Source organism: Dermacentor albipictus, chromosome 3 (assembly GCF_038994185.2).
Source record: "Dermacentor albipictus isolate Rhodes 1998 colony chromosome 3, USDA_Dalb.pri_finalv2, whole genome shotgun sequence".
Lineage (NCBI taxonomy): Eukaryota > Metazoa > Arthropoda > Arachnida > Ixodida > Ixodidae > Dermacentor > Dermacentor albipictus.
Genome location: NC_091823.1, coordinates 1,962,549 through 1,986,004, shown reverse-complemented (window position 1 = coordinate 1,986,004; position 23,456 = coordinate 1,962,549). Strand labels below are relative to the sequence as shown.

Here is a 23,456-nt window from a genome sequence, read left to right as displayed (position 1 = left end):
CAAAACAGCACCACATACATAATAGTGTTGCCTGTGGTTGCCACTTGTTCTTTGGAACAGCACCAAACAGTCATCAAACTAGCATGATAATTTGCATGTAAACATCCCCGGTGAAACAATGCAAGATAACACTTGACTGTAATTACAGGTCCTGCAGCATCCCCAACAAAGCCTTGATGCTAGTCTGTGGATATCCCAAGAAAAATGAAATAATAAAGAAATATTAGTTACAGTTCACAACAATAAATTAACAACGTCATACTTGCAGTTGAAAGCTTGCCAATTGAAAGCTTGCCTTGACTGAGGAAAGCATAACCTTGTAGTGCAAATAACTAAGTTTTTCATAATAGCCGCACTGCCCAACATGTTAAAAGTGAGCATCTGCATTTTTCTACTGTATTAAAGAAAATCACTTTACTCTACTATGTCTGCTTTAATAATGTAACTAAATAAGTTTGTCTTTCAATAACATTTGTATCAAGAAAGTAACAAATGAAGGATGTTGACCACAATAGAAAATGAAAGAAAGATTTTCTAACTATCCTGAGAACCTTACAGGAGCCTTATAGAGATTAAATGCTTTACAGCTTTGCTTACTTTTCCGCGTTTGACGTGAATGCCTGGCTGTTGGGTCGGTCACTATCTCACCAGATATGTTCATGGATATAAATACCAAGAGTTAGAAATATATACCAGCGAAGTGGCTTATATAATCTTGTGTGCTAACCAAGTGTGCTCCACTTTGTTCTGCATAACCAACAAATAACTTCTTACATAAAATATGAAGACATAATGTCAGCCCAAAAGCATCTCTAAAGAACACTGAGCTGTTATTAGAATGGCGAATTATACAGTTAGACCTCAATATAATGAAGTTGACAAAAACGGCACTTTTACTTCATTTTATAAAAACTTTATTTTACAGAAATTTAACCTTTAATGCAATAAGTACAGTCACTGACCCATACAAACATATTACCGGCAAGTGTTTCACAATGGCTTGTTGGCCATCACATCAGCCAGTGGTGAATTTGTCACAGCCACACTGCCTAGGCCGTTAGGCCTAATTTTGGCGGTGCTTCGTTGGGCGAAAGCGACAAAAGTTACAGTTTGGTGCCAAATCGATGCAGATCTATTTGCAGCAGCCAGGAGAAACGTGGAAAGCCAGCAAACTGCCTTGCAAACAAAAGCTACTGCATGGGATGGCAACAAAGTTGTCCACGGCTGCCACCTTCAATGCAACACACCATATGGTGGCCTCTCGTTCTCATGATGTTCGTAGTCGTACAGCTGTCTCTTTTTGTAGCTTCAAGCAATGTCTCACAAGACTAGCTTTGAATTCACGTGGTGAGCATGAAAGTGTCATGCGACAATTGTGCACTGACCACCCACCTGCATACATTAGCACGAATGTGGCGGATAGACAAAGGAGGAGGGGAGGGGGAGCATTTTATGAACTTGCCATGTGACACTCCCAAATTTCAGAATCTTTGGCCAGTGGCAAATCACCCTGAACCTGACAATAGAATGGGGCCTGCTCTTTACCATCAGCAACGACCATGGTCAAGCCGGGGTTACATCCTGGACATTGTCGAATTCCACCATATTGTTTAAATTCTGTAATGCCAGAATTTTGAGCCAATCAGTCAATGTCCAGAATAGCACCCCCAGAGAGCTCCAACAATGGCTAAAGGGGCAGACGTGATGACCATCGAGTCACATCGTGCAACCCATGATGGGAAAGCCATTCTCTGTCTTTTAGATCCTGGAAACCAAGATTTCTAAGCAATAAAACGTTGCCGTAAAACCCAGGCCCGCTACTAAACTGAGAATCTCTCTGGTATTCAGGAAAATACAATGTCATTAATTCTATCACTTTTGGGGGACGCTAAGGTGGCATCCAGGAGTGCGAACACGCTTGCACCATGTTCCACAATTCCCATGTTTTTCGTGTGGTATAGTTCTTTGAAACTTCAAAAAGTGCACCTCATCCATTCCGGGAAGTCAAGCAGCACCAAGGAACGCCGATAGTTTGGTTCTTCATTCATTTTTCATGGAAATATGACCAAGAGATTGCTACCACCACAAGTGAGCCAGTGTAGGCCTACTGACGAGTAGCGAGTGGTGGCAGCCGCGATGCCGGCTGCGACTCCACCCCCGCCACAACACTGGCGTAGATGGCATCCCAACCACCTGTGCTTGGCGCAAAACGCGGCTTAGCAGGGAGAGCCTCAACGAGTCATCGTTCCAACACCAAAGAGAGGATGGATTGCACGGAAATCCGAACGCACCAGACGATGACGACCACACGGATAAGCACACCACCATCCACCATTAACAACAGTGAGTCTACGGCCGACAAACACATTCATTACGCCCAGGAGGATTGGTTGGTTAGTTTGGGTTTAATGGCGCAAAGGCAACTAAGGCCATGCTGCGCCAGACGCAAGACAAAATGAAACGCAATGTTAGAGCAGGTAAACCTGCATTACATTATAGTTGATGTGAATAACCAGTTTTCTTCAAAAAGTGAAACAGGTTAGTAAATGGCACTAGGGGGTCATCTGCTAGAAATAGGGCGGGGTGTATTGGAGTATGCAAATTACACAGGCTGTGTAAAAACCTCCGTCTCCGTGTATCAATGTGCGGACATGTTATTAGGATGTGCATGACTATAAGAGGTTCGTGACATTTTTCGCAAGTTGGCGGGTTTTATTTTTGGAGGAGGAAATTGCGCGTCGCATGTGTGTGTCAAATTCGAAGTCGACACAAGATCACCTTATAGAGCTGTTGCTGGTGACTGCAAGACTTCACTCGCCAATTACAGGTTTAATAAGATGTAGCTTGTTGCTTAAACAATGGTCCCAATCATGCTGCCATTTTCCTTCCGAATTGCATTGATACTGTCTTTATATGGAAGTGCTGTATTTTTAATGTTTTTGTACGCTGGCCATTGATGCGCATCTATCTGCTGCTTCATTACCCTGTATCCCAACATGGCTTGGTGCCCAGAAAAACCTTATTGAAATGTCGTATTTGTTTGACGATAATGCGTTCAAAATATCCTCTAACAGGGGTTCCCATTGGGATTGCACATGTAGAGCCTTCAGTATGCTTAATGAATCTGTGTATATGACACTGTTTTCAAGTTAGTCAGTGGTGATCTCTTGAACTACCGTCCACATTGCGTATACTTCGGCTGTGTAGACAGAGGCATGGTGTCGTAGTCGAATACTTGTTTCCCAATGTTCTGTTACGGCCCCCACACCCCCGTGTTTTTAAGTTTTAGAGCTATCAGTATAAAATTCCGTGTAATTTTTATACTTGTAGTGAAGAGTGTGGAATTCTTGTATAATGTGTTCGTGTGGTGTGTCTATTTTCTTTAAATGTGTTAGTGTCCAGTCGCATAACGTTGTGAAATCACACCATGGGGGCAAACGTTCTGGCTTTCCGGCAACCTGGAGGACTTCCTGAGGGATGTCAGAATCCCGATAATATTCCCTGTATCACAGGATAAGTGCCTAATCATGTTCGGTTTGTTTGTATAGTGTAAGCATGAGTTGTACTGTGTGACAATGTTGAAACGTATGTGTTGTGGTGAGGACTGAATTCTAAGTACGTAAGAAAAAGTTAGTAGCACTCGGCGTTGCTGCAAAGGGGGTTCATTACAGTCAACATATATTCTCTGGACAGGCGATGTTCTGTAAGCACCACTTGCCAGTCGTAGTCCAAGGTTATGAACTGGATCAAGTCGTCGGATGTAAGACTGTCTGGCTGAACCATATGTGAGGCTACCATAGTCTAATGTGCTATGCAAAAAAGTACCGTAGATGCGTAGCAGGCACTTATGGTCAGAGCTCCAGCGCTTTTGGGACAGGACTTTGAGGATGTTAAGGGCATTGTTCACTTTGATTTTAAGGCTATTTTTTATGTGAGCGACGAAGTTTAACAGAACATCAGAAACTTGTGTTCTTGTTTTATCGGTAGTGTAGCTTCCTGTAGCTTAAGGATTGGATCTGGTTGTAGGCCTCTTTAAAGACAACACTAATAGTTTTTTCACTTGAGAAGCGAAAACCGTTTTCAGACGCCCACTGAGTTAGTTTGTTTAATCTAATATGAATTTGCCGTTCACAGGTTGCTAGGTTTGATGCACGACAAGCAATTTGTAGATCATCCACATATAATGAATGCATTACAGAGGATGGAATTACATTATTGACCGAGTTCATTTTCAAGACAAACAATGTTGTGCTTAATACGCATCTCTTTGGCACACCATTCCTAAATGCACTTGGAATGTTCGGTCCGACAAGAAATCGGCTAGATATTTGAGCATTCTACCGCGGATGCCTAAATCTGCTTAGTCCATTAAAGTACCAAACCTCCATGTTGTCGTGAGGCTTATAGCGCGTTAAAAAGACAAGGATGAAAGTGAGACGTGGCACACACAGGCGTCCTCGTCTTTTTAACGCGGTATAAGCCTCACGATGTCTTACCAACAAGCCCAAATCACTGCTTTACTCCATGTTGTGTCGTACAGTGTTTGTAGTTCAAAGAATACAGTGAGACAATATTGTTTGTGTAGAAAAACCGCATGTATCTCGCGTTCTAGCCGGACTAGGTGATCCGTTGTAGAGCAACCTTTCTTGTACCCACATTGATGGTTATCTAAGAGTAGGTTCTCCGTTTCAAGGACGTATGCCAATCTTATGTTTATAATGGCTTCATAAGACTTTGCAAGACAACTTGTGAGTGCTACAGGTCTGTAGCTGGTTGCTGTTGTGGGAGGTTTTTCAGTTTTCAAGAAAGGGATTAAGATGGCTTTCTTCCACTCATTCAGCATTTTTCCCATTTCCCAGATTATATTAAAAAAGCGAAGCAAGGTTTCAACTGCATTAGGAGATAGATGAGCATTGCATTATGTACTCTGTCCGGACCAGGTGCTGTTCTTTTGTCGGCGGTGAGTACTCTGTTGATTTCCGGTAGAGTTAAGGGAGCATTATACGATCTCTCTGAACTTCCTATGGTAGGAAGCTTAAGTTTTTCTGCTGATTGCTTGTACTTTAGAAGTGTAGCAGAATAATTTATTGAACTTGATATATCATGAAAATGCTGCCCTAATATGTCTGCTTGTTCTACTAAATTTGTTTGTGTGCCTGGGGGTAAAAGTATGGGTATCGTGTAAGGAGCGTAGTCGCCTCTAAACTTACAAACCTGATCCCACATTCTTTTAGAAGTTATCGAGCTATTTATTGACGAGACATAATTTTTCCAAGACTGTCTTTTACCTTGTCTGCGTGTGTACCTGGCTTTCACTTTTGCTTTTTTGAAAGAGAGTAGATTATATTGTGTTGGTTATCGCCAAAAGATACCCCGCGCTTTGTTTTGTAGTTTTTTGTTTACGTACATTCCTTTGTCCACCAGGGTTTTAGGTTTTTTCTTAGGAAGCGAGAGGATTGCAGGATTGTCAGTTCTGCTGCAGCAAGTATACAGGCAATAATCCTATCATTCATTTCGTCTACAGTTAATTCATCTGATATGTTTTTCAGAGTGGCCTTTTCAGTAAAGAGAGGCCAGTCTGCTAGATGGAGTTTCCAACGAGGTGGTCTTGGTAGGGTAGGAAAAGGAGATGTTCTTTTAACGATAGCAGGCATATGGTCTCTACCATAGGGGTTGTCAGTAACCAGGGTGTCTACCAAGTTGACATTTCCGAATTCCCCGAGTTTTCCAGGTTTTTTCTGAGCACCTTTGCGAAATTTCCCAAGGGACACAGAACTTTGTTTTATGTCAAGGCAGGCTGGCACCATGTTGCCCAATGCTGTCACTCTCTAGTAAGCACATGAAAAAATAAAAAAATGACTTAATCGAGTTTTTCTAATTAGGAGTAGTGCTTATTTTATTCAATGAGAAAACAGAAAGAGGAGGGGGAAAGGGTGGGCTGGTTAAATGCTCAGCAAATAAAATACCTGTGAAAAAGAGAATGGTAAAATCTATTGTGAATGGAGTTGAACGTTCTCGAACATGAATAAAAATAAAGAAAATGCATACAGAAGCAAATATTTTCGAATATGAGCTATTTCTATCAATTGATTACAAGCTCATTGGTATGATGTCTGAACTCTGTCACGACTAAAACTGTTTCTCAAAAGCTGTTAAGTCACCCTCGACTGTCCAGACATACTCTCAGCCTGTGCACAAAGCCTCAGAGTTGCGTTTTGCTGCCCGAAAGAGTTTATTTTGGTTTGTATGAGAGACACCTGCATCTCGGCATTACCCAACACTGTTTTCTGAGCTTAAGCTCCTTGAAAGAAGTGGAGGCATGCTTCCTTTCCTGTTCATTCCTCAATGCGTAGGTCCTTTCTGTTATCGCCCTCCTTCCAAAGCGCGTTCGCTCGATAGATCCTTTAAAGCATCTACTTTGTCAGCTGTACAGTCAAGGTTTGATTGTTCGGACTACCTAGGGGACGCGAAAACGTCCAAAATTTCGGGCAGTTCAACAAAATGAATGCATGTCTCTTAGTGCCCTTAAGGGCTCAAATCGCCACTAGCACATCCGAAGAAGCTTACAATTATTGCACTTATTAGGCATATCAGTGCTCGTATTGTGACTATAGATGGCGAGTGCACTCGTGCATAATTTAGGAATTCAGACTATGTTCTGTGACGACTGCCCCTTCCCACGCTCGTTATGCTTCATCGCAATACTTTCGCGGAAGCTTCACCACATAACACTACTGTAATAAGGCGAAGATAACTTTCAGAAACCGGCATAATGCAATGCGCCGTGCTTTCCTAGCTTCGAAGCTAATAGCGAGGACCCCAAAGGCAGAGTCGCATTGATGATGGTGGCGAATTCTTTCTATGAAAAACACGGCACCGAATGGTAAAAAGCTTAACAGCGAACGTAGAAGCAGCTCGGCCTATCGCTGCCGCGGTGGTGGCTAAGGCTGCAAGCGGATCTACGTGCGAGAGCGGCGTTCGCGGCGGCAAAGTAATCAAAATGGTGGCGGTGGTGGCTCTGTTTGATTAATGCTATTTCAGACCTGCAGTCGCGGCAAAATGGCCAGAAAATCAGACAGCGAAGGGTTCTTGGGTTGGAAATTTCAGAAGTTCTTATAGGAAGGAAGGAAAGAGAAAAGCAGAAGGCAGGTATAAGAAGACGTTCTTATACATTGACTCTATGGGGTACGTGGTTGTGCCGTGAAGCTGTCCGAATTATCGGGCGTCCGGAAAGTCGGTCGTTGACTGTACACTGGCAACTCCTCCAGCTGATGACACGGCGTCGAAGTAGATTTGTTACAATTCCTCTTTGTTACTCCAGCCAGCATTACCGTGAATTTCGTTCCCTTTCAACAAAGTTACAGCTAATTTTCTCTGATAGAATCACAAATTCCCTGAGTTTTCCCTGAGTATTTTCAGACTATTCGAAATCCCTGAGAATTCCCAGTTTTTCCGGTTGGTAGACACCCTGATAACACTCCATTGAAAATCGCCAAAAAGGCATGGAGAGCACACTGCCAAATCTAGGCAACTCATAGCTCCTGTGTTTGGGGAGTAGTAAGTTGTCGCAACGGTGTTTAAAAGGCATATGTCATTTGTTAGGGTAAAATCTTCGAGTGTCAGACCCCTGGTGTCAGTTGCTTTACTGCCCCATAACATGTTCTGCATTAAAATCACCCCCTATTCAAATGGTTCAGGTAGCTAGTTTAAAATTAACTCTAGATCTCTTACAGTAAATGCGAATGCGGCAAAATGTACATTGAGCAAATGGTGATGGTTTTGTGAGCTAAAACGGTGATAGCAACGGCTTCTATGTGAGTGTTAATGGGAACTTCTCTAGCAGCAATACCACCTTGCAGAACAATGGCTACACTACCTGACAGCCGGTTCGCTTGAGTATGGTTGCGCCGTACAACAGTGAAACCTTTTAACACGACAGTGTTAAGGAGCTCGTGTCGCAGATAAGCCGGTGTCATCGGTGTCGGCGGCGTTGGCCGTGAGCAATAAATACCGGGAGGCACTTCATGAACAAAAAACAACTTGCAAGATGGGCTGGGTGGGAATTGAACCAGGGTCTCTGGAGTGTGAAATGGAGACGCTACCACTCAGCCACGAGTTCTATGCTTCAAAGCAGTACAAAAGCGCGTATAGTGAATGTGGTGTTGCCTTAGAAACGTACCGTAGAAAGTTATACTGCAGTGTATATCGGTAATTACGAGCATGTAACTTACAGAAGTCGCAGTTACATGAGTAGCAAAGTACGTTTCCACTACATTTCTTCTGCTGCACTCTGCGCACACGCAGAGCCATCTTGCAGCAAACACAGAAGACCCCTCGCATTGTGCGGCGCTACTCTGACGCGTGGCGCGCCACTCACCCACTTCTCCCCTTCGGGCTGTGCGGGGACCGGTACAAGGATGCCTCATTACCCTTGCGTTTATTAAGTTTTCTCGCTCTCTCCTTTTCCAACTTCCAGCGTGCATCACTCGAACCCTCGTGGCAGCGTATTGTAAGGCAGCGTATTTTCTTGTAAATATACTTGTACATAGCTTTTCGTCTGCGTCTTCCTACGTAACATATCTGGTGGAGGTGGACGTTCCCTGTACCTCGTCATAGAGCTTCGCAGTGGAAGGTACGTCGAGCCTTCCTTCATGGCTCCCGGCGACGACAACCCGACTCTGCCAGCTCCGACACCTGCTGCCACCTCGACAACCTACATCACTTTCCCCGCGATCCTGGCGTATTCTCGGGCAAAGATGGGGAAGACGTCGATGACTGGATCAGCCTGTACGAACACGTCAGCCGCAATTACTATTACCTACTATTACCCACAATTACTAACCCTGCTATTATGCTCGCCAAGGTAGTCTTTTATCTCGGTGGCACACCTAGAGTTTGGTATCACACGCACGAAGATGAGCTCACCAGTTGGGATTCGTTTAAGAAGCAGCTTCGGAACTTGTTCGGCAACCCCTACGGTCACCAACTTGCCGCGCAGAAGGCGCTTTCCGGCCGTGTGCAGATGTCAACAGAGCCCTATGTCACGTACATTCAGGACGTCTTGGCTCTGTGCCGCAATGTTGACAACCACATGACTGAGTCCGACAAGGTTGCACACATCCTCAAAGGCATTGCCGATGACACCTTCAACTTGCTCGTTTGCAACAACGTAGCGACGGTGGATGCTGTTATAAAAGAGTGCCGCCGCCTGGAACTCGCTAAAAGCCGACGTATTGACCAGCATTTTGCCCGTCTGCCGAACACCCCAGCGACATCTCCCTGCGCCTATCCGGCTGCCTTCGACTCCAGCCCCACCAACACATCTGCAGTCACAGTCTTACTGATCCAGGCAGTTGTTTGCCAAGAGTTCGAAAACATGGGTCTTCACACCATCTGCTCGGCCCATCGTCCTGATACCCGCCCGGCTTCTTCAATTCCGCCTCGTCCCGCATCTTCTTACCCACCACGTTCCGCAACCCATCTGAGTGGCGCACTGCTGACGACAAGCCCATTTGTTTCCACTGCCATCGAATCGGGCATATTTCTCGGCACTGTCGAAGTCGCTGGAGTTCCCCGACCTGGCCTACTTATACTGCCTACCCTCGCCCCCCAGGTGGCCCTTCTCGTCCCTATGCTGCACGCTCCGATAATGCTGCCACTGATTCTCCTGCACCGAACCGCTCCTATTCTCGTTCGCCTTCGCCCCAAAGACGACAATCTCGCTCTCCCCAGCCCCGTAGCTCCTATTCGCCGACTCCCTTCGGACGCCGCTCCCAACCGGAAAACTAGATGATGCAGCGCCTCGAGGTGACGCTGCATTGCTCCCTATGCCGCTGATTGCTCAACAATCGTGCTATTCACAGTCATCGCTCACTGTCCCCATGACATCATCCTCGGCTTAGACTTCCTCTCCGCAGATTCTGCTCTCATCGATTGCTCCGTCAGTACTCTCCGCCTCGGCCTGCCTGTTCTGGATCCCGCTGAACAACACCCTACTCACCTCAGTTCCGTCGACTTCGTTCACTTGCCACCTTTGGCTCTGACTTACGTTGACTTCGTGTCATCCCCACCAGTCCCCGACGGTCACCACATCACGGCTCCTATGCAAGATGTCCTCCTTACACACGGGATCACAGTACCTCACACAGTTTTATCTATTACGGCGAATTGCGTCTGCCTGCCAGCGGTCAATTTTGGCTTGACGACACAAGTGCTGCCATGCAGGATGTCTCTGGCCCAACTTTGCTCATTCGGGGATCACTCTATAGCATCGATTTCAGTAGACGACAATTCAGCCGATCCTCCTCTACTGTCGCACTCAGCAACTTGTTCCCATCGTTCCCATCTGTTGCTGATGGCTTGTATAAGTACTATGTCCCAGCGCTGATTTACTGCTTCAAAGATATTTGCCCGTTCCCCATACCATGCTCACTGTTACAGAATATCAGATTTCACTTCCTCTCCTTAATCCTTGAAGGTAGTTTCTTTCGGTATATGCGACCGTCCAGGGTCGATTTCTTTAGTGCAGATTCCAATTCTTCCCAGGGGCTTATTTCATAAAAAAATACCGTAATTTTTTTAGGGTGACCGTAATGTGAGAAAAAAATATTTTGCATTGCTATATATCTACTCTTTATTCATGAATAACAACAATAAACAAAAGAAAATAAGCTTATAAGAATTAAACATTTGGGGCATTGTTATAGTTCAAGGCTTAGAATATTTAAAAGGAAGAGGTCTGAACACCGACCAAAATGGTTTAAAATAGTTATTTACGTTTCAGCTCCCCCACAGGGGAGCCGAAATGAAACAATGAAACAAGCGGCAGAGCTGGCGCCTCTTTTTATGTGTGTCTCAAAACATGACTAAGGCACCTGGCATACATGGGCGGCAGATTGCCTTCGTTGCAATTAGGAGTGTGCGCCATGGTTTGGATGATTAGGGACTCAATATAAAGACGCAAAGAATGATTTCGTTCCTTGGCAATCAAGCAAGATTTCTCCCAGTTAATCATATGTGATGTGGTTGTGCAGTGTTTGGTCAAGGCATTCGATGCAATGTGTCGTTTCTGGATGTCATTCATATGCGCACATGAGAATATTTCGCAAGTCTCAAATGTTCCTGCTCTTACACTAATATTTACGCTCATAGTGTAATAGAACTACATAGGTGAGTGCACTCATGAAAACTGTGTGGTTGTGTTCCCGTCAAAAACGCAAAACATGACAAACTTTTGCTAATCTTATTGACAACCAGATGCAATTAGGTATTGCGAGTCTCCCCCCCCAAAAAGGAAAGGAAATGCATGCATGGCAGCATCCTTCCCATGCTCGCCCCTATGAGCATTAAACGAGCGAGAAACAGGCAGCTGCCCTTTGAGCGATTAGTAACAGACACGGTTATACGATTGCAGTTTGGCGACGTACTGAACGTTGGTGCTGAAAAATCCTGTTTTTCAGGAACGTATGAACCAGTGAAAATTGACTCTAACTCTATTGGGTCATTTTTTTATGTTCTCGACTGTGAACGTTGGAAGTGGGAAAATGTACGTAATGGGAACGTATCAATAAGGTTCTACTGTATTTCTAACCTTTTCTTTCTTGCAACCGACAAAAATGCAAATGCTCTTGTGTTTATGTTGAATAAATAGCAAACAATGTTATAATAAATTTAGGTATATAAAAAGGAATTTGGCTATTCTATGAAGAGTTTTTATAAATACAGATCTTTTGTACAAGATTTTATCACACGTAGTAAACTGGGAGAAAATAGAAAACCACAAAGACAATGTATATAGTATATTCTAAAGTTACATGAGATGAACAATGAAATAAATATAGAGCAACCTGCATTCAGGAATTAGACATGGGCCCCCGTCTCATGGGTCAGAAACAGCTAAAAAAAATATCACTGAGAAAATCAAGCAACCGGATTATAATGCAAGGAATAAACTTTCATTGCCGAGAGGCTACTCTTAATGTTTCGATACCATTGAAGCAACTGCTGAGTACTCTACTCGTCATGAGTAAAACACGTGGGACGAAAAGGGCATGAAGATACATGTGAAGAAGACGACGACGATGCTGGGCTGCAAAATGAAGTGGGGAGCATCTTTTGGACATGTGCCGCATGAAGTGTGAGAGCAGAGAAGAAAAAGAAGGTGAAGGCTGCCTAATGGGGAATCGCTGACGTGGACTCGGCACAGGGCAGATGTATCTTCAGCTCTGCTCTCGAGACATGATCAGAATTCACCGTGGACCCAAACAGGAGAGGGGAAGCCTGAGGACTTGGCCAGCGACAGCTGCAGCTCCTGAGCCCCGGCCACAGTGCCGTGCCAGCGCTCGTAGACCTTTGTCCAGCCCCGTGAAGCCGTAACCTGCCACTGTCCAATACCATGGAGTAAACTGCTTGGCCACATCAGCAGCACAATGCCAGGCTCACCAAGACGATGTCCTGTGCCAGGCTGGTCTCAGCAGAGGACTACAACCCCATCGCTCACAATGGAGGTTGATGCCTACACCACATCGGAAGAACGCAGACCAATGTCTTACGTTATGCCGGGCAGACATCCACCACTACTGGTGACAATCAGAATGTTAAATTTCTAGTGACTACTTGTTCCTTGGCAAGCCGAACTTAAGAGCAGTATATAGCTAAGATCTAGATTGGTTTTTAGGTACACAGCTAGTTTTGGGAGTCTGAGTGTGTATAGGGTTTGTGGTGTGTCAGATTACTTTGCTGTTTGTTTCTCTTAGTTAAAATTGTTTACAGTCATAATGTATTGCAAAGGCACAATTACAAAGAAGAGACCCAGATACACGTCACAGTACAGATTCATGTCAGAAGCACCAGTGACATGAATTTCTGTCTCTGCTTTGCAGCTGCACTTTCACACTACATTATGTCAGTAAGCAAACACCAACTAGCCAAACAACAAATCCTTCTACAGATCAAGATTGTTTATTGAGATAAATGTTTTTTAATATGTTTTCATCGCATTTATGCCTGTTTCTGGAATGCTGAAATTCATGATGCTCGTGTACGTCTGCATCTGTCCAAATATTTTACATCTTCATCTGCATCAATTACTATATTAGCACTGTGCATGAATGAGACAGCAACATCAAAGCTTTTCAGCAGTGACCAGCAGAAATCATATTACACACTTGAGCAGCAAAAGAATAAAAAGAAAGAATAAAGGCCATTAAAATGCAAAATGTTCCCTTAAAAGGTTAAGTGGGCTTGTGTAAAACTTATTTGACCATTCAAAGTAAGCTTTTATGTTTTAAGAAGTTCCAAACTATAGTATACCTTTGGGGGCCTCATTGTGTTTTGCTCGTATAAAGGCCTAATGTACTTACTAATATGGATGAGATAGTTCAAGTGGCTGAGGAGTTCTATAGAGATTTATACAGTACCATGTTAGGAATGGCCGTACGTGGTGACAACGTTCCAGCTATTTCAGCCTGCTGCATGTGTTCTTATCCAACCGGACGGGGCGCATTTCAGAGAACTGCGAATAAACCGGCAGCCACGTGGCGCAGGGTCAGCTCAGGAATGTGGTACTTGGCCGCGCCACCTGGGACAAAGCAGAGTTCTACGAAGCCCTCTGACGTAGGCTCCGGACCTTTACACCTGTGTGTGTGTGCAACACGAGTATGTGAGCCCGCCTCCTCCAAAAGGGCGGGTCATCTTCGGTGACGTCGAACGGTGACGTTGAACAATGACTGGACAACGTTTCCGCTCGCTTGGAATCAAGGGGGACCAAGTGCTTATAAGCAGCGATTGCCGGCTGCTAGGGTGTGCTCATCGTGTTGAGCTGAGTGCTCGTTGTCAGGCTCCAGATGTACTAGTGAGTCGAGTGCTCGTTGTAATGCTAGAGATGTAAATAACGTAAATAAACCCTGCTCGCCTAAGTCCCGACGGAGAGTCAAGCTCCTTCCTACAGCTACGACTGCCAAATCCTACAACTGAATGGCAGCGGTGAGATTGGCCTACGGCTCGTACATCGGCCTACGACTCGGAGACAGCAACGGCAGCTGACAGACGTTGGCACATGGTGACCGACCGGTATCCTGATCAAGTTGGAGGCGACTTGAGATTAACCATCTCTTGCAACTGACTGGATACGGCGGGGAAGGACTGGTGATATGGTGCTGCTTCAGTGTGTGAGCGTTTGGTTTCGGCTGTAAGATTTACCAGGCTTCAATCTCTCTGTGTTTTTGGATTTGATTCGCTGGGGATCTTTTACTTGTATTTTGATTTGCGTGGGTATCGCAACAAGTATTGTGTGACAGCAGAGCCAAAGCTTAAAGTAGCGACTATGGTCCTAATGTGTTTGACGAGAGCTGACCTGTTGTGGTTGTGTGAAGAGATCGCGGTAAACATAGAGGAGGACTTGACGGAAACAGAAATTCGTAAGACAATTATCGAAAGTGAGAATGATTTGAAATTCATAGAACAAATTGGCAAACGAATTCTAAGTAAGAAACGGGAACAGGAAGCAATTAGGCAAGAACAGGATGAATTTAGGCAAAAACAGGAAGAAGCTAGGCAGAAACTAAAAAGCATTTCGCAGGAAAAAGACCTAACAGAAGTAACGAGGCAGTACATTGATGCACTGAACAAAGAGATTGAAGGTTTTGAGCAGTTAATCGAGCAAAGTCAATAATGGCTAGAGAAATCTGTAGGCTGGACGCAGCGAAAGTGGGAGGAAGTAGATAGCAGATTTTGCTCAAAAGCCGAGAGAAGTAGCAGCACCTGCAAGATTAGCAGCACGTTCATAAGTGAACTCGAAGTGCTAGCAGCTAACAATGCCTTAGTGGCAGCAGAGGCCGTTAAAGGCCAGAGTGAGAGGGACGAGGTGCTGTGCCAACAGAGGACTGTAGAGACAGCTAGGCCAGCTGCGAACAAATTGGCACAGTTACCGTGCATGTGCGTAGCTTGTAATGTTAGCGAGGTTGCTAGCGAAGTAAAGAGTACTGCTGACCCGATAGACACGAGCACACATGTCGAGTCAGATCTCCGTGCCAAAGAGAAGTGCCAGCTGGACGATGCAGTTGAGAGTAGTTCTCGGGATGGCGAGCTCCGTAGCTCACGAGAGAACAACTGCATTGTTCAGGGATCGGTGCGGCTCTCCACCAGTCTAGGTAGCCAAGAGAGGAATGATTTAGTTAAGGATCATTCAGACTGTGCGGGTAAGAGACCGATCCGGGTTGACGAGATGTGTAACAGCCAGCACGAGGCGCGAGATGACGGCATGACAAAGAGTTCGAGGAGAAAGCGCTGCAGAAAGAAGCGCCCTAAAGATAGGAATGCGGTGGCTAATGTAGCGCGGCCAAAGACGGCGAGAGACCCAAAAGGGCAGGGCGCAAGGAAAAGAAAGGTGCGGTCGTCACTGACGATGTTAACGCATAAAACACGTTCGAGCCACTGCTCAAAGTGGGACCGCGAAGCATGTTCTGCACAGACACGGACAAAGGGCACGGGGCAGTTAAGTTCCTCGTCGTTCGGTCGTTCTCTTCGAAGCTCAGCGCGTAGTAAAAAGAAGCGCAAGGTGGCAAGTCGACACCAGGTGGGGAGTAGTGACGCGGTTAATCGAGTTCGTGAGGAAAGAGGGGCGCCAGGACGCAAATTGGCAGGAGACCGTAACGTCTTGGGGGAGCTGATAGTGAGTCAACCCTTTTGTTGTTCCTCGCTAGCCAGAACAGCTTTCAAACCGCGCCCACCTCGAGTACGGCTCAAATAGTATGAGTCAGTTGTAAACGTTTGGAGCGGGAGGCCAAGAGAGCTTCTGTGGAAGTAAAGTATGTTGTTTTGTTTTAATTTTGAGCATTTGGAAAATATCGCGATTTAAGACTACAGTTTCTTTCAATATGTAAGGTATGAGCTTTGTTTATGTTTTGTTTGAGAAGCTCCGAGAGCTGAAAGACGCGTTTTAAGTAAACCTGTAGTTTCGTGAGTTGTTAGTTAATGAGTAAAAGGGCTTTCTTTTTTTGTGTGTAAGTAACCTGAGTGTCAAGGTTATCGTTGAGAGGCCTATGGTAACGCGCGTGTGTATTAGTTAACCTTCTTTATTTTTTTATAAGCATTTTTTTATTTTCTTAGGTTAACCGCGTAGGTTTTCACTTAATGCACCATTGTCACTGAAAAGAGCTCTTAGGTCCATTAGCGCGTGTTCTGTGCGGACGGAAGGAAGCAGAAGGTTTATGACTGGGTTGCTCGTGTGTGTTGAGGGCAGCCGTATTCTGACTTCGGTAGTTAGCGTGCAGGGAACGAGTTATTAGAAGACACATTTGTTTGAAGGTTCCTTTGTGTTGTGTAAGTTACGTAAGTTTGGTTATTCGTTTAAGGAACGCGTCCTGTGTGGACTAAAGGAACAAATGTGAGTAAGCATGACAAAAACTTTGTGTATGACGCAAGCACGTGTTCGGAATAGGGACCACAAAGCTAGCGCGATTGTATTTACGTGCCTGTGGAGTTGGCCAGACAGTTCAGTGGCAGCAGTACATGAGATAAGTACGCCACTGTGATAGGATAAGAACAGGCTGTTCGCGAAGGTAGGCTGCTTAAGTTATGTTTGGGTACTGGTGTTTGAGAGCCTTCGGTTTAATTCTGCGTAAACCTTTACTCTTGTGCAGCGCGACGGTCGGGTTTGGTCGAACTCAAGAGGAACGTGAATGCTCGCTTTGGTGGCACAAAATTTTGGGGAAAAATTTGGGGTTCCCAGTTGAGCGACTTGCATTGAAATTTTGATAGGAAGCCTGGCAGGTTAACAGCTGATTCCGGGCATTTGAACGCTGAGCAGTATTGTGTTGCCGGGATCGACTCTTCTGTGCCAGTTGTTCCGAGATGGTTGATGGCATTCCAAGTACGCAGGGGTTGCAGAGAGCAAAGCCGTCGTCTTGCTCGCCAGCAATTATCTTTCTGCCCAGCGGTTACCAGCACTGGCCTGGCGAGATTTTCCGGGCCATGGAGGAGCTGTTAGGAATGGCCATACGGGGTGACAACGTGCCAGCTATTTCAGCCCGCCACATGTGTTTCTATCCAACCGGACGGGGCGCACTTCAGAGAACTGCGAATAAACCGGCAGCCACGTGGCGCGGGGTCAGCTCAGGAATGTGGTACTCGGCCACGCCACCCGGGACAAAGCAGAGTTCAACGAAGCCCTCTGACATCAGCTCCAGACCTTTACACCTGTGTGTGAGTGTGCAACACGAGTACGTGAGCCCGCCTCCTCCAAAAGGGCGGGTCATCTTCCGAACAATGACTGGACGAACGTTTCCGTTCGCTTGGAATCAAGGGGGGACCAGGTGCTTATAAGCAGTGATTGCCGGTTGCTAGGGTGTGCTCGTCGTTGGGAGCTGAGTGCTTGTTGACATGCTCGAGATGTACTACTGAGCTGTGTGCTCGTAAGCTGTTTGCTGTATGTTAGTCTTGCGGCCTCCATATGGGAGTCAGGCTAGACTGTCTTATTCGAAATGTAAATTCAGCAAATAAATCCTGCTCTTCTAAGTCCCGACGAAGATTCAAGCTCCTTCCTACAGCTACGACTGCCAAATCTTACAACCAGTGGCACCCACGACGATAATGGAAGAGAGAATAGTCTAGAGGAATTCGAAATCCCACAGGTAACGCCGAAAGAAGTAAAGAAAGCCTTGGGAGCTATGCAAAGGAGGAAGGCAGCTGGGGAGGATCAGGTAACAGCAGATTTGTTGAAGGATGGTGGGCAGATTATTCTAGAGAAACTGGCCACCCTCTATATGCAATGCCTCATGACCTCGAGCATACCGTAATCTTGGAAGAACGCTAACATGATCCTAATCCATAAGAAAGGGGACGCCAAAGACTTGAAAAATTATAAACCGATTAGCATACTGTCAGTTGCCTACAAAGTATTTACTAAGGTAATCGCAGATAGAATCAGGAACACCTTAGACCTCTGTCAAGCAAAGGACCAGGCAGGATTTCGTAAAGGCTACTCAACAATAGACCATATTTAGGGTTACTCAGGTGATAGAGAAACCAACCCTTATATATAGCTTTCATTGATTAAGAGAAAGCGTTTGATTCTGTCGAAACCTCAGCAGTCATGGAGGCATTACGAATCAGGGTGTAGACGAGCCGTATGTAAAAATACTGAAAGACATTTATAGCGGCTCCACAGCCACTGTAGTCCTCCATAAAGAAAGCAACAAAATCCCAATTAAGAAAGGCGTCAGACAGGGAGATACGATCTCTCCAATGCTATTCACAACGTGTTTACAGGAGGTATTCAGAGACCTGGATTGGGAAGAATTGGGGATAAAAGTTAATGGAGAATACCTTAGTAACTTGCGATTCGCTGACGATATTGCCTAGCTTAGTAACTCAGGGGACCAAATGCAATGCAATGGAGAGGCAAAGCAGAAGAGTGGGTCTCAAAAACAATATGCAGAAAACTAAAGTAATGTTTAACAGTCTCAGAAGAGAACAACAATTTACGATAGGTAGCGAGGCACTTGAAGTGGTAAGGGAATACATCTACTTAGGGCAGGTAGTGACGGCGGATCCGGATCATGAGACGGAAATAATCAGAAGAATAAGAATGGGCTGGGGTGCGTTTGACAGGTATTCTCAGATCATTACCAGCAGGTTGCCATTATCCCTCAAGAGAAAAGTGTATAATAGCTGTGTCTTACCAGTACTCACCTACAGGGCAGAAACCTGGAGGCTTACGAAAAGGGTTCTACTTAAATTGAGGATGACACAACGAGCTATGGAAAGAAGAATGATGGGTGTAACGTTAAGGGATAAGAAAAGAGCAGATTGGGTGAAGGAACAAATGCGAGTTAATGACATCTTAGTTGAAGACAAGAAAAAGAAACGGGCATGGGCAGGACATGTAATGAGGAGGGAAGATAACCGATGGTCATTTAGGGTTACGGACTGGATTCCAAGGGAAGGGAAGCGTAGCAGGGGGCAGCAGAAAGTTAGGTGGGCGAATGAGATTAAGAAGTTTGCAGGGACGACATGGCCACAATTAGTACGTGACCAGGGTTGTTGGAGAAGTATGGGAGAGGCCTTTGCCCTGCAGTGGGCGTAACCAGGCTGATGATGATGACTTCATAAAGTACATCATCGTACCATTTGAAATAATAGAGCGCAATTCTTAAAACTTTCTTAATGCAGTTAGAGTATGAGAAGACTATTGTGTACCAAAAACCAGTAAAATCTGGGTGGTAGATTTTTACAAAGCCTTAATGGATTAATATCACTAATGTGCGGACACTGTAAAAAAGCCCTTTTGTCATTTTTGCAATGCACATCATATAAATAATATGGCATCCAAGGCCACCTTTTTGCAAGAAGGATGTTTGCCAAATGCAAAATGAAGGGTGTGTCCTAAATCAACCATAAGGAATGGAAAAGTAAGAAAGGAAGGCACCGACCCGAGAAGGTTTGTAGTCCGTTAATAGTCATTTATATAGTCATGAATTTATAGGTATGCGCCCTTTTCATAGTAACTTTCCTCTCTATCTTTTCTGTTCATCTGCATGTTGTCAACTGAAAAGTAAGGCAGTTGCGATGCTTGTGGCCCTTGTGGGGAAGCTCAACTCTTTCGTGCCCCCTAATGTTTTTTCCTCATGGCTCTTGAGTCTCCTGGAATCCAGCTAGCCCCTCATTTCATGTGTGGCACCGGTAGTCGGCAGTTGCAGAGCACTACAAGAGATGGCGCAAGCGCTTCACTACTACTGCCACTTGATGGCAGGGATACTTGGGCAAACAAGGAATCAGCCTCCTCCTCTTTGGTTTGGAGACGACATTGCCTGCGTAATCGTCCCCGTAAGGCTTCATAGAAGGACACTGAGATGGATAAACACAATTGTTCGAATGCACGTCCGTTCACGTGACTGCACCCGTGAACATCTTAGGTGTTATGTCACCTAGATTTGTCAGAAGCTGTCAGCATGTTCCATTAGTTGTCGGCTAGTTAACCTTACTATATAGAAGGTGCAATAATTGCCCTCTGGTCTGTTTCCATTGCAGTGTTGTTGTTCCTTTGCCCAAAGAGCATGCTTGAGACACCACACCCTTCATTTCTGACTACCTTTTGACCCTTTTACAACAAACTACTACTACTACTACTACTACTACTACTACTACTACTACTACTACTACTACTACTACTACTACTACTGCAACCACAAGGTGAATGCCTATATTCACTGATGCCATTAATGGTGTCACTGTGGCTGCAGAATCCTGCCATCAATTTTGGTTATATCGAAACCTCAAAGTATGGAAGTCTTAGTGTAGTGACTTTTTCTTCACATTTTCGCATTTGAGATTACACATATCCAGAGCCCAGCGGAAAAGTTTTCCCGGGGTTGTGCATGCCTTTGAGGATTCCACTGACAATCTGCACCATGTTTCATTGGTACAACAAAATAGCGGATCAATTGCCCACACTTGCCGTTTCTCGGTCTAGTGGCCCAGCCACACTCAGTTGACCACTGCCAGGATCTAAGGCAAAGGGTCCGGGATGGAGCAAGGTGTATCGCAGCTCCCCACCACTGTCTGCATCACTGGCCTGCACCTGCATATTGCCAAAGCCTCTTGCTACAATTAAGGCAGCAAGAACACACACTTATTTGGCAACCAGGACAAGAGAACAAGAACACCAACAAGTGTGACAAGTTGATTCTGCCTACAGCAATGAAGCAGCAAATACACAAAGCACTGTGGAACAGCAACTGGTAAACCTGTGACAAGGTTAAAGGCAAAAAGCTTTCTTTGCCTCTTTCGCCAATTTTCGTGAATGGTCGGTGGCCGATGATGAATGGCCGGACTCGGCAATGAAAACATTCATTTGTTCCTTCACTTGTTCATTCGTTCAGGCTATTTGCTTACATTGACAATTATCATGGATGGTTTTTGTACAACATTTTTGCCTATCTGGCGTGCATTAGTCTTTTATTCTGATTTCAAAACTTACCAAAATTTATTTTTCTAAAATTCAGTATTTATAGCACTTAACTTATGGCAGGCCCCATAAAAAGTTTCTTTTTTTTACTGTTGGGACGAAGAATTGCTGATGAAAACCAAATGACACATAATGATGATACATGATTGTTAGACAATATAAATTTATTTCCTGCTTTTAAAAGAACATTCACCCAAATACTTTGCCACTAAAGCTTATTACACACCTGTATGGTATTTTAGTTTGATGCTTACGTATGTCTCAATGTCAAGTCACACAGAAAAATCTGTTGACGTCATGCCGCAGTGAGGTCACATATGATCATGATGTTTATGAAAAAATAAACAGGAAAGCAGCACATGTTATTTCTGGCTGTGCTTTCATGTGGCAAGTGCAGTGACTGCAGGAATGAAGAAAGCCAGTGTTTCTATGATGTCAAGATGCAGCCACTTTGTAGGTGCTGAAACTGGTTAGTAAGAACAAGAACTATAATAGTAAATAATTCAGGGTGCAGCATTATTTCCAAGGTTTAGAAGGTCTGGATCTTTATTTACCACACAACAAACGTTTATAAACATTTGCTTGTTCAATCATAATGTTTTGGATGTTCCTCTCAACTACTGTGCCTAGGTCATAATATAGTCGTTCTTTTTTCAGTTCTCGTGCATGAACTAATCCCTTTCCTACTCGTTACTGCCAAAGACTGATGCCAAATGGCACCAGTTACCATTACTAGGGAAGGAATTGAGAAACTTATTGAGAATCTCAAGCCTTCCCAGAAGCCCCTAACTCAACATATTTCACAAAATCTTTAAAGATGCCCTGAACCACCTATTTTCGATTGGGGAAACATCACACCGCGAGGGTAGAAGACAGGGCTTTGAACATCTCAGCCAAATTTTATAGTCATGCAAAGAGTGTCAAGTTAATCAGTTGAACACAAAGTAAATTTTTTCTCAAACGCTCTCTTTTTGGACAAAGTACTTCTCTGTACCCATTTCAAGGCTGCCAGTGGCTGCTCTTTGGCATTATCAAGCAGATACTCATAGAGTGCAGCCACTGGCCGATAGCTGATATGAAAAGCGAGCAGAATGTTCTGGAACAGTGTGCATCTTTCTATTGTTACTGTGTATAATAATTGACCATGGTAATGAAACAGGCTGAATTAGGTGAAAATTGGCATTGAAAATTTTAATATCAATAACGCACTTCTGGCGGAAACCGTAGCTCGGCGTGTCTGCCTACATACAAACTAAACTTTGGCCACCCTGTTTTTCAATATTGAGGGTACTGTGCGCTGTTTCTTTTTATTTGTTTTAAAAATTATAGTATGCCTATATATAAAACTTTCTGAAGCTTATGTGCACTGCTACCCATGCAGTTCCAACCCTTGTGCTGGACAGCGCGACCATTGAGTATAGAGTTGACTTGTATTACTTTGACCCTGATGGGACCAACATAACTGGTTGAATTAAACAGAAGCAGAAACACCAGAACACATCGCTGATTGGTTTGGAAGTACTTGCACTAACTCTAACACATCCCCAAATCGAATACGCCTCTCTGGATGGGCCCAAAGTAAAAAAAACTAACACAAAAATGACAAGCTTCTAAACAAAGTAGAAATTTATTGTGCACCCAATTCTTGCAAGAAAAATGAGCAGGGGTCTAATATGTATTGCATAATAGAGGCCGATTTCCTAAAATCGGCTTTGCAGCACGGTTCTTAAAGTCAGCTTTGCAGCACTACATTCTTCTTATGAGATAAAGCGTACGAATGGTGCAAAAGCGATTTCAGTTCAGTATCCGACTGCACCGTGGAGGCAATTTTTAGCCCAATTTTGAAGCAAAAAAAAAAAAGGCCTGCATAGAATTGGGTAAATACCGCAATCAGACATTGCGAGCGACGGTTACTGCTTGAAAATCTTCCTAGGGCCGGCCAAAAAAATGTGGAAGACACTACTTTTTACCTTTAAAAATGGAATGCGATAGCATTCAAAGATCCCCAAGTGATTCTCATGCTTCCAGGCAAATGCAGCTTATGTAACCATAATGTTTACCGAGAAACGCAGGAATGGAACGATATGCGCAAAGGCGGGCTTTCTGGTAGAAACACGGTCTCGTGCGTGGGCCACAATGCGGCGGAGGCAAGCGCCACCTGGAAATGTTGCAAGGAATCGGGTGCACCGCCTTACGGCCTTCGAGATTTGCGTGCACAAATCTGGGACGCCATGGCCGCTCTACAAGTGGTAGAAACACTGAAAACGGGGTTTGTGTGTGTTTTTTTTAAAAGTTTTTCCGTAAAGGAACTATGTTTTCTTGTATATTTAAATTACAATCCGACACTATCATGCCCCTGTTGTGTGTAATATGATGATTTCGCCAAAGTGCACAGCAATGTAAACAAAATGCTTGCGCCTCTACTGCTGTCTTTGCCAGTATGGGGGTGAAGGACTACCTCAAGCCATCCATTGTTGGCTTTTCCGTTTGC

The 23,456-nt window shown here is 44.6% G+C and overlaps 2 protein-coding genes across 3 annotated transcripts in view; both read right to left on the bottom strand.

The window, feature by feature from the left end:
* rept (RuvB-like helicase 2 rept) overlaps positions 1-14,390 on the bottom strand; it is a 206,377-nt gene extending 191,987 nt beyond the window's left edge. The window contains exon 1 of the mRNA XM_065453929.2: positions 14,386-14,390. The gene's annotated coding sequence lies outside the window, so the exon portion shown is untranslated. The remainder of the gene's footprint in view (positions 1-14,385) is intronic.
* The window catches only part of LOC135919943 (fat-like cadherin-related tumor suppressor homolog), a 375,972-nt gene that overhangs the window by 104,732 nt on the left and 247,784 nt on the right, over positions 1-23,456 (bottom strand). For both annotated transcript variants that reach the window (XM_065453965.2, XM_065453966.2), the window contains exon 25: positions 20,456-20,578. In XM_065453965.2, coding sequence (XP_065310037.2) covers positions 20,456-20,578 — 123 coding nt within the window. The remainder of the gene's footprint in view (positions 1-20,455; positions 20,579-23,456) is intronic.